The sequence below is a fragment of the Kwoniella pini genome, chromosome 2 (genome assembly GCF_000512605.2).
Source record: "Kwoniella pini CBS 10737 chromosome 2, complete sequence".
NCBI classification, from domain to species: Eukaryota; Fungi; Basidiomycota; class Tremellomycetes; order Tremellales; family Cryptococcaceae; genus Kwoniella; species Kwoniella pini.
In genome coordinates, this window is record NC_091717.1 from 1522905 (window position 1) to 1538752 (window position 15848).

Sequence of the window (15848 nt, forward strand, 5' to 3'; positions counted from 1 at the left end):
ATCAATTAACGTCACGTCCAGGACTATTGATCGTCATTAAATAGGTGGAATATATAAACCTTTTACCAAAGTGGAGGAGGTTCTCTTCGATCCGATCAATAACGAATGATTTCCTATAACATCTAAGTTAGCTAAGTTAGAAGATGATTTTCCTTCAACTCTCAAATACATCATTGAAGTGACTTATCATATATAATAATTACTAAAAAAGGAGGTGAAATGTCTTTCGGAATAACTCGAATAACCCGTTCTATCGGGTACAATATTCCTTTAAAATCATTTTCAAATACTCCCAGTTTATTCAACTTTTCAACATCATCTTTACAAAATCAAAATAAATATCAAAATCAATCTACTTCATCTTCTTCAATAAAAGATCCTTCACATCCTAATTTATATTATCATTCTTCAAAAAATAATCCAACACATTTAATACTTTCTTTTTTACCTAATTTACCAATAAATAAATCAAAAACGATTTTAGGTTATTTACCTTTAAAAAATGCTACTTTCAATGATTTTAAACAAGAATCCAGATTTTTGTAAGTATAAAGAATTTTTTAATTATAATTTTTATGTTTTTGAATATTTGGTATTCTGATTATTTACATATATAATAAGAAGAATGAATTTAAATTGATATTGATATATTGACTGTTCTAGAGATACACTTCATGATGCAATTAAATTAGGTTTAGAAAATCAAGTATCAAATTCAATTAAATATGAAGCTGAAACAAGACCTACAGATGGATGGATACATATAACTGGTTAGTTTATTCCACTGGAACAAGAATTGTTATATTCACTAATATCCTCAATTAAATTTGAATGATTATTTTAAAATAGATGAAAGAGCAATACCTCCTGCAGGTAGAATAGGTGAAACTGAAGATTTAATTGGATCAGTATATGTTCAAAATGGTAAAGTATGTTTTGTTTTTTTTCTTTTCTTTTTCAGATTTCTATATTCATCAATATATATATATATATATATGTTGATTTAATTCAATTACATTATAGATAATATCATCTACTTATTCACCTTTACCAACTTATCGACTTGTAACTCCTAATGGAGTTTTAACTTTACCTAGAGGATTAGATACTCATTTGATAAATGTGTTGAAGAAGATTGATGAGGAAGAGAGAAAGTAGTACAATATTCTACCACAGGAGAGAACGGAACAATTTTATCGACCTTAAACCATATCGATCGCATCATCAAAACGATCCTAGTATAATCAACTACCTTTTCAGAGTCACAACGTAACGCAATGCAATGCATAATGAATCATTACTAAACAATTAATATACAATCAAGATAAGACCAAGCTATAACATTGTAAAAACCAAATGCACAATTAATACAAACAAGTCTCATCTAAAATATCGGATCAACCAATAAAATCGATTCACTATTCCTGTATAATAGGAGGATCAGGCATTAATTTATAACTTCTTCTTCTCCCACTTTCTTCAACGTTGTCATTCTCATTCGTCTTATTTCCCTTCAAATCTTTCAAACTATTCTGTCTCGCTAATTCGGTTCGTAATTCAGGTCCCAAGGAAGGTACAGGTTTTCTTCTTGAGCTTGTCGATCTTCCTAATCCCATTCCACTTTTCTTATCATCATTTCTGTTATCAGGAATCCCGAATGAATTGGGATCAGGAGATATTTGGGTAGGTGATCTAACTCCCAGGCTATTTAAGGAAGTTCTCTTCTTGCCAGGATCAGATCTCGATTGTTGTGTCATCAATGAATTCGAAGATTTCAATGTTGTACCACCTATACCTAGACCTATAGCAGGTTTTACATTCTCTTCGGCTGATGATCGTTTCACGTTAGCAAGTATAACAGGTTGAGGAGTTTGTATTGATGAATGACCCAATTGTCGAATTTCTTCGTTGGCATAGATTGGTGACATTATTGGAATTTCACTTAAAGTAGGTGTAATGAATGGATCAATACCATTACTTTCAGATTGTCCTTTACCGAACTCATTGACATTGTGATTATCTTCCGAACTCAATCTTGTCGATGAAGTAGTATATGCTGCCGATATTGGAGTAGGTAAAAATGTATTTGGTAGACTCTCTATTCCATCCTCGTTAATTGAATTCGATGATTCCCCTTTTTCATCTGTTTTGTCTGACCTGTGCGATTCTTCAGTGCGCAGAGATACAGGTAACATGGCAATGGGTTCTTTGATTCTAGAAACACCTTGATGACCTTGATCGGAAGGAGTAGTGTTTTCAGACGGCATCTTCTGATGATGGCTTTGATGTCTTATTCCTGTGCCCATGAACCCACCTTCTTCACTACCATGCTCCCTTGAATGACTATACCCACGTCTTCTTCTGCAGCAAAATAGCAACAATGCTAAAATTGCCAGACCACCTAAGATACCAATTACGATCCCACCAACAGCACCTCCATTCAACCCTTTTTTCTCTGTACCTTCTGTAGCTGATTCCGAGCCACCACCCAAGGCACCATCACTTGCCGTCGCAGTAGCAGTAGTTTTTCCGGTCATTCCTCCTCCTGCTGCTCCAGTACGACTAGCAGTCGCACTAGCTGATAAGCTTTCGAAGGCTGAAAGGCAAGACGTATCCTCATTTTCAACTACTGAAAATACGTTGCTCTTGTTGGTAGTTTGTCGACCATCATTAATCAATCCAGATATATAATATCGTCCCTCAGGTAATCGTACAGGATTGAAAGACCATCCATGATTTGCGCCTTGAGTCACTAATGTGATGTTCAAATCAAGTATCGTTCTTCTTTCCGGATCTCGACGAGCAGGTTGAATAGCTCCCACTGCACTTGTCGCGATTGGTCTAGCTGAAGAGAGCGACTGGATGGCAGAAGTGGGTAGAGGAGAAGAAGCAATGGCTATCTGAGTGGAAGCTACGACTGAGGATGCAGGACGAGATGATTGAACTATAGCTGATGTGGTCGCTGGCGAAGGGATGGATTGGTCGATGCCTTCATTAATTGCGTAAAGGGTGATGTTGACTTTGGAAGGGTCTTCGTTGTACAAATTGAACAGAATACTATAGATGAGGAATGATACCGTCAGCGCTTTATAGCGCCAAAGGATGTGTCAAGATAATAAGAAAGTCAAATAGGCGGCTTTACTCACAGTCCCGAAGCACAAGCTGTCATAGTAGGTACAGACCCAAATACCAAAGTAGGAATACCATTATATATCGTTGTCGAAGGTGAGAGAGTAGTCGAGGTCGATAAGGGATTTCGAGCTGTAGTAGAGGATTGAGCTAAAGCGAGGTGTGGCCAGTGCAAGATCATGAGGATGGGTATCACTAGAGTCATAGCCCTAGTGAGGGGATTGTGACCCATCTTGATGCCTCCGGTTTTCTATCGTAAGAGATTGAAGTTATTCAGGTGAGAAACCCGACTCGACAGGTTGTGAGAGTGAAAAGAAGAACTGTATATCTAAGGAAGTACAAGATCCGATGATGCTGTGAATGATGCAAGCAGTAGGCCAATTGTCGGGATGTTTTGAAGTACAAAGGATGAGATAAAATCAAGTACTGTGGTGTAACGAATGTGATCAGGCTGGAAAGGCGTGTAACGGACGTATGAAGGGTAGAAAGCTGTGTAATCAATTGAGCGGTTACCGAATTAGCATCTAGATGCCATTGATAATTGAGCAAGGATAACCTACGATAAGAGAAGAGGATATGGAGAATTTTCACACCAGGTGAAAAATCTTTGCAAGATAGGTAAGGGATACGATATGTGATTGATTAGAATTATGAATTAAATGAGAGTGAATTATTATTGATGATCATTTAGAGGCAGATATGTGATTTAAACAAAAGTCCAAGCGGAATTGACTAATCTAATGATAATCTAAAGGAATGTGTTTAGGCCTGCAAAAAAGGCCAAGCGATGATATTTGAGTATATTCCTACGTGTAAAATAAAGGTTTATCCTTTCAATAAAGGTGTATATATATGAAACAATCTAATCAAATATGATTGTACTTGTGTATTATTGGGATCAAGCTAAAAATCGTCAAAGTAATAATTTGTATATATAAAAACATGTCAATACAACATATACTGGCTGACCTCTTGAGAAAGAATTTACATACTCATCGCACCTATTTGAAAGTTTCTTACTTTATCGAATATAAAAAGAACCTGGAAAAAAAAAATAAGAGAACATGAGTGAAAAATCCCAAACATATCAAGGTGCCCCATATTCTCAAGGTAATTTTTTAGGGTGTTAAGTTTCGGATTAACGCTAAATTATCATGAGGCTTTAAACTTGTACTTGTAACCCCTTTCCGATTAATTTCCCTGAATGGTCTAGACAATTCTCATTTCCCCGAACCGAGATTATCAGTGTCGCTAAGGAATGTATCAAAAAGGCTATAAAGTTGCATGTAATGGATTTGGGTCCAGTGTAGACTTGCCTTGAGTCATTGTAGCCAACGTCTAAGTCCATTATTTCTTCAGCCTGAAAGTTGAACCACGCTTTGAGAGTGTATAGATGTCGCCTTTTGAATGGAATTCTTTTTTATATATCAATAAATGGAGAAATGCATAAATCCAAACAAAATACAACATATAATGAATTCATACCGATTCTTAGAGACGAGGTGTATCTCCTCAATATCACAACAGATGCAAGAGAAATTCTTACAGACAGCACATTTTGTGGGACCGTTCATTCAACAGGTCATATATAACCCCATCATCCTTTTCTACTATTAGCACTATCATACCATCCTTTCGCCATCTTTCCACTCTCTTGTCCTATCGCGAATACTACATAATCAATATTACACATCAGCTAATATTCTTATTTGTAAAAAACAAAGAAATAGCTAATTTACACTCTCGTTCATCACCTTCCATTCCATCTCTAAATAATTCACCTGTACTAGTTGAACCTTCAGGTAAAGTATGATCTGCAGAAGCATGATGTGCCGAAAGATCTTGTAAAGCCGGTAATCGATTAGTGAATGCCTGTATATTGCATTAGCTCATATATCATCATATTATTTCTTCTCGAAGTTTGAATACAGGTAACTTACTTTCAGGAGCATGTTCAGTAAATCCGCTTGAGGTTCATCATCTAGACTGAGGTGAACATGTCAGCAAGTAAACAGAGTCCATATAGGAAACCTGGCAATCAGTTTGTGTTGAAATGCCCGATCTCGCAAACGTGCTTTGGGATGATTTGTTTTCCCGATGCAAGATTGTCAAGATACAAGAAAACCATGAGATCCACTCACACATCCGCTATCCTCCTTCCCCATCTATACCACCAACCATTATTTCCCACAAGATTCGATAATTTCACACTTTGCGCCGAAGCATTAAGAGCAGATTTAACTCGATTGGAATATGGTGGGGGCAATGGGAAAGTTGTGAATTCGCTATTTCACCATCGTTTTATCAGCCTTAATGTCGTTCATCAATATCTTAAAATTCTTTTCTCGTGGTTCTCGATAGTATACAGACGAAAGAAGCGGACAATAGCAGGTGGTATTTCATAGGAAGTATGAGAAGAAATCAAAACTCACTTCAAACTCAAAGTTTGTGCTAACCAAAATGGTAATTCAACTTTAGAATGTTGATGGATCTATCATTAATTACAAATTATCAGCTTGAAGAATTCTATTAATTTAGAGATATAATGTAAGCTCACATTATTATCTGTTCCTCCTTCGAGATATCCTAAACCTTCTACATCTAAAGTGAATGAACAAGATAATTTCTAAAATAACGAAAAGAAGCGAGTCAGCTCAATCCAGCGAGAAATGACATTTTATTTCCAACGATCAGTCTCTCAATCAACGTGAAGTCAAATTCATATTCAACTATTTTCAAATGAGAGCAAGTCAAACAAAAATGACTTACATGATTATCAGCTAATATTGAATTTAATGAAAAATAATCATCATCCATTGTTTAAAAAATCAATTTGAAGTGTTTTTTGATTGATATCCTTTTCCAACTTATATTCCTATTATATATTTGATGATTAGAAGATTGTAATCTAGATTTGAGTCCTGATCAATTGACTGATTTATCTTTCTCTCATATGAGATGTTGTGAATTTGGTTTGATGAAATGAAAGTAAAGATGTAAAGATGAAATCAAAATGCTCAATTCGTCATGTTTTCTTCGCTTGACGCGTCTCATTTCGACCACGCGTAAACGTCATTTCCTTCTGAAGGATCATCTCATATCACAAAACTAAATAACGCAGATCATGAAAACATCTCATCAATGCATGTATGCATCTTTTATATCTATCTATTCTGTTTTTCCCAGTATCGCAATTTACTTCCTCTCAATGCTGTAATTCACCCTTCTCAATCCCATACCAAGTAGGAATAAACTACCAACTAATGAAGCTATAGTTAATGGTTTTTGGAATTGTGCGGACATTGGGTAATGATATGTGACCTAATGTATAATCGCCAAGTCATCAATACGATACTATTCTGATATGTGATGTTTGGTCAACTTACATATACGTTTTGAGCGTGATTTTCAGTCAATTGACCTTTCTTCAATGTGATAGCGTATCTACCTGTTGTATCGAGGTATGTCTTATGTGTTGAATGTTCAATAGAATCAACAGCAAACGGTGTATGAACTTGAACATCGCTACAAAATTGGGTAGCTCAGCAACGATGAAACCAGAAGATCTGAAGTCAATCTCAGATTACTCACCTTGCACCTTCAGGTAAAATGACTACCAATTCAGCTTGATCAACTACAACATCTTTTAATCCAGTTAAGAATGGAATAGCTAAAATTCTCTTTCCTTCTTTATCTGATTTAAGTACATCTTCAAGTGGTATATCATATCCAACAGTGAATGAATAATTCCAACCTCCAAGAAGAGGATATCTAGGTTTAATCTCTAAATTACCTTCAACTAATCTTGGAGAAGTTCTATATTTTTTACCTTTTTGTTCAGCTGCAGTTGAAGCAGGTGTTGAACCTTGTCTAAAATGTGATGTTGAAACATTACCTATTGTATCGTAATAATATGGCGAATGTGCTGTTGGAGGAACTTTTAATGTCAATTCAGTTAGTATTTGTGCAGGTACTGAGGCATGGAATTTGGATTGTTGATGTGCTAATCTTGAGAAATGTCCCTTAAGTCTGTGACAAAACACAACGCAGATCAGTCGCCCAGCTTATGTATCAACGGTATTGCAAACAAACTATTCCGGAAAGAAACTGATACTCACTTGGGACCCTCGTTAACTAAATCTAATTCATCCTGAATATTGAGATTACTTCCCCAATGACTGACTTCTGCAGATCGTTTAAGGGTTCTTATACCAATAATGGGATCTTTAGTTTCGTAGTGTACAGAAAAAGGTTTTTGTTCTACGGTTTTTGTTGAAGACGATAGTGTAGGTGGGAGAGAATGGAAAGGACCAAGAGTTAAAGTACCACCTGATTTAGTTATTGTGTTGTCTCGAGTATACGTTTCTGGGATGGAAGAGTAAGAGAGGATAGATGGATGAGGAGATCTAGAATGAAAGTTTGAAATTAGTATGTTCCCTTGGCATAGATACTTGTGTTACAGATGCATGAAATCGAAATCATTTCTGGCTTACCTAATTTTGACCCTTTCAACATCTGTTTTATACCAACTATCAACATAAGTCGAATTTGTTTTCCATATCAGATATTGAGGATCACGTTGTTCTATCTCAGCAGGTAATGGTTTACTAGTGTGAGATAGAACTTGAGTAAGGGATAAAGTAATGGTTTCGTCTTTCTTTGTTTTACCCAAATCGACAAGTACAGTTGGAGGGCTGAATAACAGAAATGGAATTAATCAGCTTAAATGATTGATGAAAGATCATTCTTTCTATCTAATTACGACTATCAGACGAAATAAAGACTCCAAGCATATCCCAAATAAAATGGGGTAATGCGACAATTGAGGTGATAAGACATACCTCTCATCCAATAATTTCACATCTAATTTCTTTCCACCCAAAGTAATTTCCCACCAAGCAGGTATTTGATCATTTTCACCAGCTAAAGCTAGATAATATTCTCCAGGAGAACTATCGGTAGATTTTATATTATATTGAGTATTAATTTGAGTAGTTAATCCTCCTAATTCTATTGTACGTGCTATAGCTGTATTGATATAAGTTTGAGGAACATTGATGGCATATGCGAGGGGAAATAAGGCAATTATCGCGAGCGACTTCATTTTGTCCCAAAACTCTTAAGGGGCTGATCACCCTCTCGATGGTGATTCTATTAGTGGCTGTTAAAGCTATGTACTCGTATTGGCAAAGGCTTTATAGCATATCTATATCTTCTTTCAGTAACTCTAAAGTATGCCAGCGCGACGAAGGAATAGCTACAATGATGAGATTGACTGCGGGGCCACCTGTGACAGCGTATCAACTTATCAACGTGATTGAAAAGTCATTATAAAATGCCACGTAATATTATTAGAATTATATACAAAATCCAAATTGCAATAATTGTCCAAACGATAATGCGTTTTCTTTTCTTTTCTTTTCTTTGCAGAATTCGCTATTCAATAAAAGTCATACAATATCATCGCTTTGGATAATCAACCCTTCATATCGCATGCAACTTATCATCACCTTCTCATCCTCGGTTTGATTTCTATTCAACGTATTTTCTAGCCCTTTTTTTCCAATCTTTCGCAAAACAAACCGCATCCGAATGTGTACACTGTTCTCCAATTTTTCATCATAACGATGAAAAAATCCTACGAGTTCAGTGATAGTAATGGATGCTAAACTGAGGTACCATAAGGTCGTGCTTAATTTTCAATTGAAGCTTCTTGTTTCATAAACGTTTAAAACTTTGGTTTTTATTGTTTTATTGAAATAGTTGGTTTTGACTCTTTTTTCGATTTTTAATGTTTAAAGAGATTGGAAAGTTGAATGCACATTTCCCAAATTAGTCGACTTTGTATATAACATATTTCGATTCCAGCTGTATAATATATCACAAATTCACTTCCGCCTTCTATCCGTATCGCTTATAGGTTATATTAGACACAAACCTATTAATCCTATTGTATACGCCTTTTCAAATTCACGCCAATCTCATAATGACATAACATGCATAATCATAATAAATTATACATATACACTTCTCAGCTTGACCGCACTATGGAGCAGGAGTTGCCGCTCCAGCTTGTGGTGCTTGACCCTGTTGACCATATTGTGAAGCTTGCCAAGCTTGGACTGTACGTAGAAAAATCGACTTCAGCTTGAGCTCACACAGCTGATTGTGTAAGGAAGGCTGATCAAACTTACATTGAGGATCATTGACATCATATCCGTACGCAGCCCAATAAGCAGCATATTGTGCCCAAGCATCAGTACCTTCGGCAGGTGTAGCTCCACCTGCAGCACCGCCAGCAGCGGGGGTAGCAGAAGGCGCAGATGTTGGTGTACCATTTTGACCATTTTGTTGCTATTATGATACGTCACATATTCAGCTGATTTTCTCAATGGGGAATTGATACGAGAAAAAGATCGCAACGTACAGCGTAATAAGCAGCATAAGCATCTTGTCCACCTTGTTGACCTTGAGGGGCAGCATAAGAACCATAACCTTGTTGATATACTCCTCCTTGACCATGATGTTGTTGTTGTTGAGCAGCCATTGCGTCTCGAGCTTTTGACCATTCTTGACGTAAAACCTCGAGAAGATCGTTGCATAGTACTTTGGCTCGATCAATTTGATCTTGGGTTGGTGCGCTAAGCAGATGAAATTTCAGCACGGCAACCTGACAACTGAATAAACGATGTATTGAGGGAATGAGAATCCTTGGGCAATGGTTCCAAGTCAATCTCGCAACTCACGCTATGTTAATGTGCATTGGATCATCCGATTCTCGTCCAGTATCATTCTCCATAAATCCCGATCCTTGCCCTTTTATCTGTACTCTTGCTCCTGTTTCCGCTTGAATATACTTTACGAACATACCCTATACGTGTTAAATGAATAATCAGCTTTGTTATCAAATGTCTTCCGAGCGTCCCGATGATAGTAGCATATCAAAGCGAGACATCGCTACTTCTGAAGCGATTTTTAGAAGATCCGCTTAAGAATTCTAGGATGAAAGAGTAACTCACACCTGGTCCAACAGTCTTTGCTCTAACATTAAAATTCCTTAAACTTTCCAAAGAGATATACAATTTTTCCTCTGGCCATTTTTGTCTACCACCAGTTGGAGCATTTTCAGGAGGAGGTAAACCTAATGCACGATTTCTAGCAACAATTGTACGTTGATCTAATAAAGGTCCTAATTCTTGATCAATTAATTCTTGTACTTTTGAAACTGCAGCATCTAATATAGATTGACTTGTTGCAACTATATGTAAATATAATGGTGATTCTCCGACAGGCATTTTTGTTCTATCAGGTACCCATACACCTTTAGTTACCACCGATGCACCAGTTTCTTCTTCGATCTAAGACGTTGAGGTTAAATTCCATTAGCACCAGATCAATTGAACCACGATCTCTACCTCAACAATCTCCAGTTCAACGAACTTCCCAGCTCAGAAAAAGTCCAATTCCCATTTCAACTCGATATCGACAGGTTCCATCTTTGTAATACAAAAGACTGGAAATTCGTCTCAAGCAAATCACGAGGTCATACACGGAATAACCAACTCACCTGCTTCTGCGTACTTCCTTTAGTCAATACATATCTATTTCTAAGATCATTAACTTCTATATCTTTAACGAAATCACCTTCATCTTTCTTTTCTTGCTTTACTAATTCATTACCTTGAGCACCAGGTCTAAGGGAAGCTGCAATTTTAGCAGCTATAGCAGCTGCTCTAGCAGCAGCATCTGATGCATCTGCTGCAGCGTTTGGTGGTGTTGAAGAAGATGGATCGTCCCATCTCGATTTTCTATCTTCAGACATTGTTCAAAGATGTTATATAATTCTCAAGCTATGAGTATTTGTTTCAAATAAAACTCCAATTAACAATTTAGGTTATCTCAAAGAGATGAAGGAATCTCGAAATGAAGAGGTAACTAAAGAATCCAGTAAACATGTAATGTATTTATTCCTTCCACTTAACAATCACCTATCGTCACTTTGAGGAATGCATCTCTTTGTATATATTGTTATTTGAACATGACTTTCGGGTAGTTACTGGAAACCAGCAAAAGCGCAATAAGATGCCTAGATCACCATCGCCAAGGAGAAGTAGGAGTAGGTCATTTACTCGTTCGAAGAGTAGGTCGCCCGTCAGACGAGAAAAGGATGGTACGCCCGAAGAAGAGGTAAGTCGTTTTGACAATTCCTTTCACTCATCAATCGCTTGTCTAATGAGTATCTGGAGTTTCCTCTGAGGAATATTTCATATGATACATGCTGATGAAATCAAATGTAGTCACTCTCACCTTTTCTCATTCGTATATTCGTATCAAAAGGTAAACATGTCCCATTGGTCGAATTTGATCAAGGTAATATACCTCATCGAGATGAATTCCAAGTTTACGGATGGTGAGCCTCTAATTTGACTTCCCAATGAATGATGTATTCACAATTATACTAGAGAAAGCTAATACTTCGGAAATGAATTTTAGGAAAACATCTACACCCTCTTCAATTATTCGTTCATTAATATCAGCATTTCCTCCACCTTATCGATCACCATTAGCAAGATATTCATTCCGACATATATATGTTGATGCTTCTGCACGTGGTTTATATAGATCAAAAGATTTAACTTCTTTCACAGGTAGAGATTTATTTAATTCCTCTTTGAAAAGTGGTGGTGGTAAAGAAGAAGAAGAAAAACAAAATAAAATGGATATTGATTTAGATGAAATTCAAGATAATCATAATGGATTAGGAAAAAAGAAAATTGATGAAAAAACATTAAATGAATATGGATTTATAACAGGTGATTTATTAAGTGTTTCTTTATATATACCTGAACCTAAAATTCCTTCTTCATCTAAAATTTCTTCTGGACCAAGTACTGTTCCTATTGGATCAAATGGAATTAGATCTTTTGGATGGGATGATAAATCAAATATAAGTGGTATACCTAAAGGAGAAGAAGAACATTGGCATAGAGGTCAACCTCTTCCACCTCAAGAATTTGGAAATAGAGGTAGAGGTGGTTTATCAATTAGAGGTGGAGGTATAAATAGAGGAGGAAGAATAGATAGAGATAGAAATGGTGGTGATCATATTGGGGGTGGAAATTGGAGAGGTGGTCCTCCGTTAGGACCTGCAAGTATAGGTATAAGAGGTGGAGGCGGAGGCGGAGGTGGAAGAGGTAACTCAAGAAGATCACCCGATTATGAACGAGATCATAGAGATAGAGATGGGGAATCAAGAAGGAATGGAAGGAGTAGAAGTCCGGTAAATAGAGATAGGAGAGAAAGTTGGAGTTCGAGAAGGTAAAATACATCTGCTTATCCTTATGGAACTGCTGGGTACGCTCATTCGACGATTTGATCATTCCTGCAAATTGCAATATGCATCCATGAAATTGCTTCTTGACTCGTATTCGACATCATCTTGCATTAATCCAATTCGAGGGCCGACTTTATCGTCTTTCGACAACGCTTGTATATATACATAAAACGTATTCATGTGCACGAGCTACTTATAGTTTGTCGGTAACGAATCGGTTCTACCTAATTTATGGGCCATACCAACATGCAAAGGTTACAATTGCTGAATAGACGAGTGACAATGATTATTCGTTCGCTTCGACGTGTCTGTGTAATCATGTCAAAAGGGAAAAGAAGTGATACGTGCTTTCCATAGGTTCTTTGGTATGTCATCTTCAATTGAATTTACTGTTGCTACGAATCGTGTATGTTTGCATATGGTATGATCAGCGTAAATGGTATGAACAGATATAATATGTATGATAGATAACATTGCGAAGCTCCTATTCGTGACTTTGTACTGTATTCTAATTCTGTATTAATTCTTCAGCTCCAGCTCTCGCATGTCCTTTTGAAGCTTAGTTAAAGTCTCGGAGAATGTTGATAATTGTGAGGCACTTGTTCGCGCATGAGAAGTAAGAGCTTCGATAGCTTGATCGAAACTTTTGGCTGTATAATAACAGTTTTAAGTCATACATCGAGTCTGCCAAACCGTCAAGATATGCAGTAACTTACCAGATTGAGCATTGACTTGACCAGATCCTGCTCTCATATTTTTAAAGGAATCCTCAAGTTGTCTGACGTCTCTCGAGAGAGTTCGATTGTCGATCTGAAGGGTGTGGACTAAATTCGTAAGTGACTGGAGCTTAGGAATGATCTCTTTCAGAATATCGGCTTCGATGTTGCTTTGGTTGGGTAAGGCTAGAAAGATATACTCAATGTGGTCAGAAGACATGGTCGACAGTCAGTCTATGCAGTACTCACAAGCCGCAAAACCTTTGAGGATGAGTTGTTTAAATTCCTGAATTTCCTTATGTTCCGGACTAGAAACCCCATTCCAACCCCCTGAAAGAGCTTGATCGCAGAGTAAGCGCCATTCGTTCGTCGCTTCAGAAGACATTGGTAGCAAGATTTATGATCCCCAGAAGTCCTGGTGATACTGCCGAAGAAGCCCCATGTATCTATCTGTTCATATACTCCATAAGAGACTGGGATGCGCTGCGGGAGAGCAATATATGTCATAATGAGATGAGATGGGATGAATCGAATCGTTCATTACAAAGAGTTCGAAATAAAATTATAAATACCTGGGGTGAGAGATCTTGTAAGAAAACAGAATATCGACTATTCATATATCACTAATTTTTAAGTGATGATCCTTTGCGATTCCCTGTGGGCAATAGATCTGAATCTGATGGGTTTGATATTGTGCTAGCGTTTATTGAACATGATACACAATCAATCTCAGGCGCATGAATCAGAAGCGAAAGTTTCCAACCAAATATCATAGCTGCAAAATCTCGATGTTTTGGTGATGGACTAAAAGAAATAGCGACTCATGCGATTCAGGGGACTCAATCAAATTACGAGCGAAAAGAGTATTGACCATGACTACCATCAGATCTGGCAATGGGCTTGGGCGAGAATTGAAGAGGCGAAATCTAATGTATTTCTCTCCTAATATTGACGTACTTACTACTCATGCATGCTAGCTTCTATACTTTCCGGCGATCAAAGATGGTTAAGATCCGGGTGTTGATGGCTAGACCTTTGCTCAGTGAATTTCGAGAACAATTTTAAAACCCTCTGTCTATATGTACAAAATTAAGGTACTCATTATGGTCGATCTCATTGATAGCACAAAAAGGCCAGAGGTTAATATACATACATATGTTGGGCAAAGATACGAAATATCTAAGAAAGCGATCATCTCTAAAAAGTCAAGTTAATAATTTATGATCTCTTGATCAACAGAAGTAATCGATGGCTGTATTTCCACCAATAAAGTGGTCAAGGAAAGCCTTCTTCTCTCCATCATTGAGATGTTGCATGAATTCGTAATCTTTGATTTCGTAAGCTGTAAGCCATTTATCAACCTCTTCTTTGGAAAGGAATTTAGTCATTCGGGGAAGGTTCAAAGCCCAGATCTATATCGACTCTCGGAGATCAGTAGTCTCATGATTTGAAAAAACCTTAGCGTGTGAGCACTTACACCTTTAGCGAAAGCCTTGATACCTTCGGGAGATCGTCGGCCATTAAGGGTTGGAACAGGGTGAGCCCATTTACCAAGGGCTCGAAGAACACGATTCGCCTCCTAAAGCCAGAAGCTTTCATTAGCTTCACGCATGCGTCCGACGCAGAACAGGTATCAAGCCGACTGACTCTAACGTGGCTTTGCTCAATAGCATATTCCAATCTTTCACGAATCACTTTGACTTCATCACGGATGTTTTGCTTTTGATCACTTGGCAGGTCGTTGGTTAACATTTGATTGTCTTCAAGAACTTTCACCTTCTTAGCGATATCTTCAGTCTTTTGTTCGAGCTCCTGTACTTGAGCCTTTAAGTCGTTCACCATATGAGCCGAGTTGTTAACGTTGACTTCGTGGTTGACAACTTCATTCTCAAGGTTCAATGACCTGATGTCATTTCGATCTACTTTCGCGTCGAGGCGGTCGAGTTTGGCATCGAATCTTTCGCACAAAGCTTGTATGCTCTTGACTTTACTCGATAAGGCGTTGAGTTGGTGATTGACGTCGGGAGATTCAGATCGATCGGGGTCATCATTGGGTGAGTCCGAATTGTTCCTGTCCGAGAGATGAAAATTAGAGGTGGTGAGAAATTCAAGTTCCGTTTGCAAATTATCAATGTTGGAAATGTTGATCTGCTGAGAATGTTCATACTTCTTCTCGAGATCGTTGAGCTTGTTCTTCAAATGCATGAATTCTTCAAGCATTCCATCTGTTACTTGCTTCACTTGAGCCTTGACGGCAGCTTCGATGGTTTGGCTCTCGGAATTGGAATTTTGAGCTGACGAGATCGAACATTAAAGACGTGTTGGTTCATCGCGGAGATCAACGGGAACTCACTTGGGAACGATCTTCCTACAAGCATCTTTCGGAACTCATAAATAGCTAGCTTGCTTTGGAGATTGATGTGGGGTTGCCCCTCCAATTTCACACAAATTTCGCACCAGACTTGAAGTTGGGATAAGTCTAGCGGAAGTATGATGAGACCCCCCTGAACAAGTGAGATTTGGTGACTGTCCAGATAATTTCTACATTGAGAGATCTCCCATATAATGGGAAATGCGCTGGGTTCAGGAGGTGATGAGGGGATAACCATATTGTTGAATTGTATGTTGAATTGAAGAGGTTGTTTGATTTTGTTTGTTTGGGAAATCAA

At 37.6% G+C, this 15848-nt stretch overlaps 8 protein-coding genes across 8 annotated transcripts; 2 read left to right on the forward strand and 6 right to left on the reverse strand.

Annotated features, from left to right (window-relative positions):
- Positions 1 to 219: 219 nt before the first annotated feature.
- I206_101899 (uncharacterized protein) lies at positions 220 to 1158 on the forward strand (the record flags this gene model as incomplete). The annotated part of the gene is made up of 4 exons (XM_019158705.1): positions 220 to 542; positions 664 to 770; positions 850 to 929; positions 1024 to 1158. The coding sequence occupies 4 exons, from the start codon at positions 220 to 222 to the stop codon at positions 1156 to 1158; spliced, it is 645 nt and encodes a 214-aa protein (XP_019008451.1).
- A 260-nt stretch (positions 1159 to 1418) lies between these two features.
- Positions 1419 to 3361, reverse strand: I206_101900 (uncharacterized protein; the record flags this gene model as incomplete). Its single annotated transcript, XM_019158704.1, has 2 exons — positions 1419 to 3057; positions 3147 to 3361. 2 exons carry the CDS (start codon positions 3359 to 3361, stop codon positions 1419 to 1421), a joined length of 1854 nt encoding a protein of 617 aa, XP_019008450.1.
- A 1365-nt stretch (positions 3362 to 4726) lies between these two features.
- On the reverse strand, positions 4727 to 5946 carry I206_101901 (DNA replication complex GINS protein PSF3; the record flags this gene model as incomplete). The annotated part of the gene is made up of 7 exons (XM_070202473.1): positions 4727 to 4800; positions 4869 to 5001; positions 5070 to 5115; positions 5271 to 5414; positions 5562 to 5620; positions 5687 to 5755; positions 5899 to 5946. The coding sequence occupies 7 exons, from the start codon at positions 5944 to 5946 to the stop codon at positions 4727 to 4729; spliced, it is 573 nt and encodes a 190-aa protein (XP_070058574.1).
- Positions 5947 to 6324: 378 nt separating this feature from the next.
- I206_101902 (uncharacterized protein) lies at positions 6325 to 8233 on the reverse strand (the record flags this gene model as incomplete). The annotated part of the gene is made up of 6 exons (XM_070202474.1): positions 6325 to 6450; positions 6516 to 6654; positions 6721 to 7158; positions 7248 to 7535; positions 7623 to 7823; positions 7971 to 8233. The coding sequence occupies 6 exons, from the start codon at positions 8231 to 8233 to the stop codon at positions 6325 to 6327; spliced, it is 1455 nt and encodes a 484-aa protein (XP_070058575.1).
- A 941-nt stretch (positions 8234 to 9174) lies between these two features.
- Positions 9175 to 10951, reverse strand: I206_101903 (uncharacterized protein; the record flags this gene model as incomplete). The annotated part of the gene is made up of 6 exons (XM_019158702.1): positions 9175 to 9251; positions 9324 to 9483; positions 9557 to 9770; positions 9876 to 10000; positions 10149 to 10487; positions 10697 to 10951. The coding sequence occupies 6 exons, from the start codon at positions 10949 to 10951 to the stop codon at positions 9175 to 9177; spliced, it is 1170 nt and encodes a 389-aa protein (XP_019008448.1).
- A 260-nt stretch (positions 10952 to 11211) lies between these two features.
- On the forward strand, positions 11212 to 12451 carry I206_101904 (uncharacterized protein; the record flags this gene model as incomplete). The annotated part of the gene is made up of 3 exons (XM_019158701.1): positions 11212 to 11316; positions 11427 to 11539; positions 11623 to 12451. The coding sequence occupies 3 exons, from the start codon at positions 11212 to 11214 to the stop codon at positions 12449 to 12451; spliced, it is 1047 nt and encodes a 348-aa protein (XP_019008447.1).
- A 531-nt stretch (positions 12452 to 12982) lies between these two features.
- I206_101905 (uncharacterized protein) lies at positions 12983 to 13564 on the reverse strand (the record flags this gene model as incomplete). Its single annotated transcript, XM_019158700.1, has 3 exons — positions 12983 to 13113; positions 13180 to 13365; positions 13429 to 13564. 3 exons carry the CDS (start codon positions 13562 to 13564, stop codon positions 12983 to 12985), a joined length of 453 nt encoding a protein of 150 aa, XP_019008446.1.
- Positions 13565 to 14411: 847 nt separating this feature from the next.
- On the reverse strand, positions 14412 to 15557 carry I206_101906 (uncharacterized protein; the record flags this gene model as incomplete). Its single annotated transcript, XM_019158699.1, has 4 exons — positions 14412 to 14591; positions 14657 to 14758; positions 14827 to 15473; positions 15533 to 15557. 4 exons carry the CDS (start codon positions 15555 to 15557, stop codon positions 14412 to 14414), a joined length of 954 nt encoding a protein of 317 aa, XP_019008445.1.
- Positions 15558 to 15848: the final 291 nt, after the last annotated feature.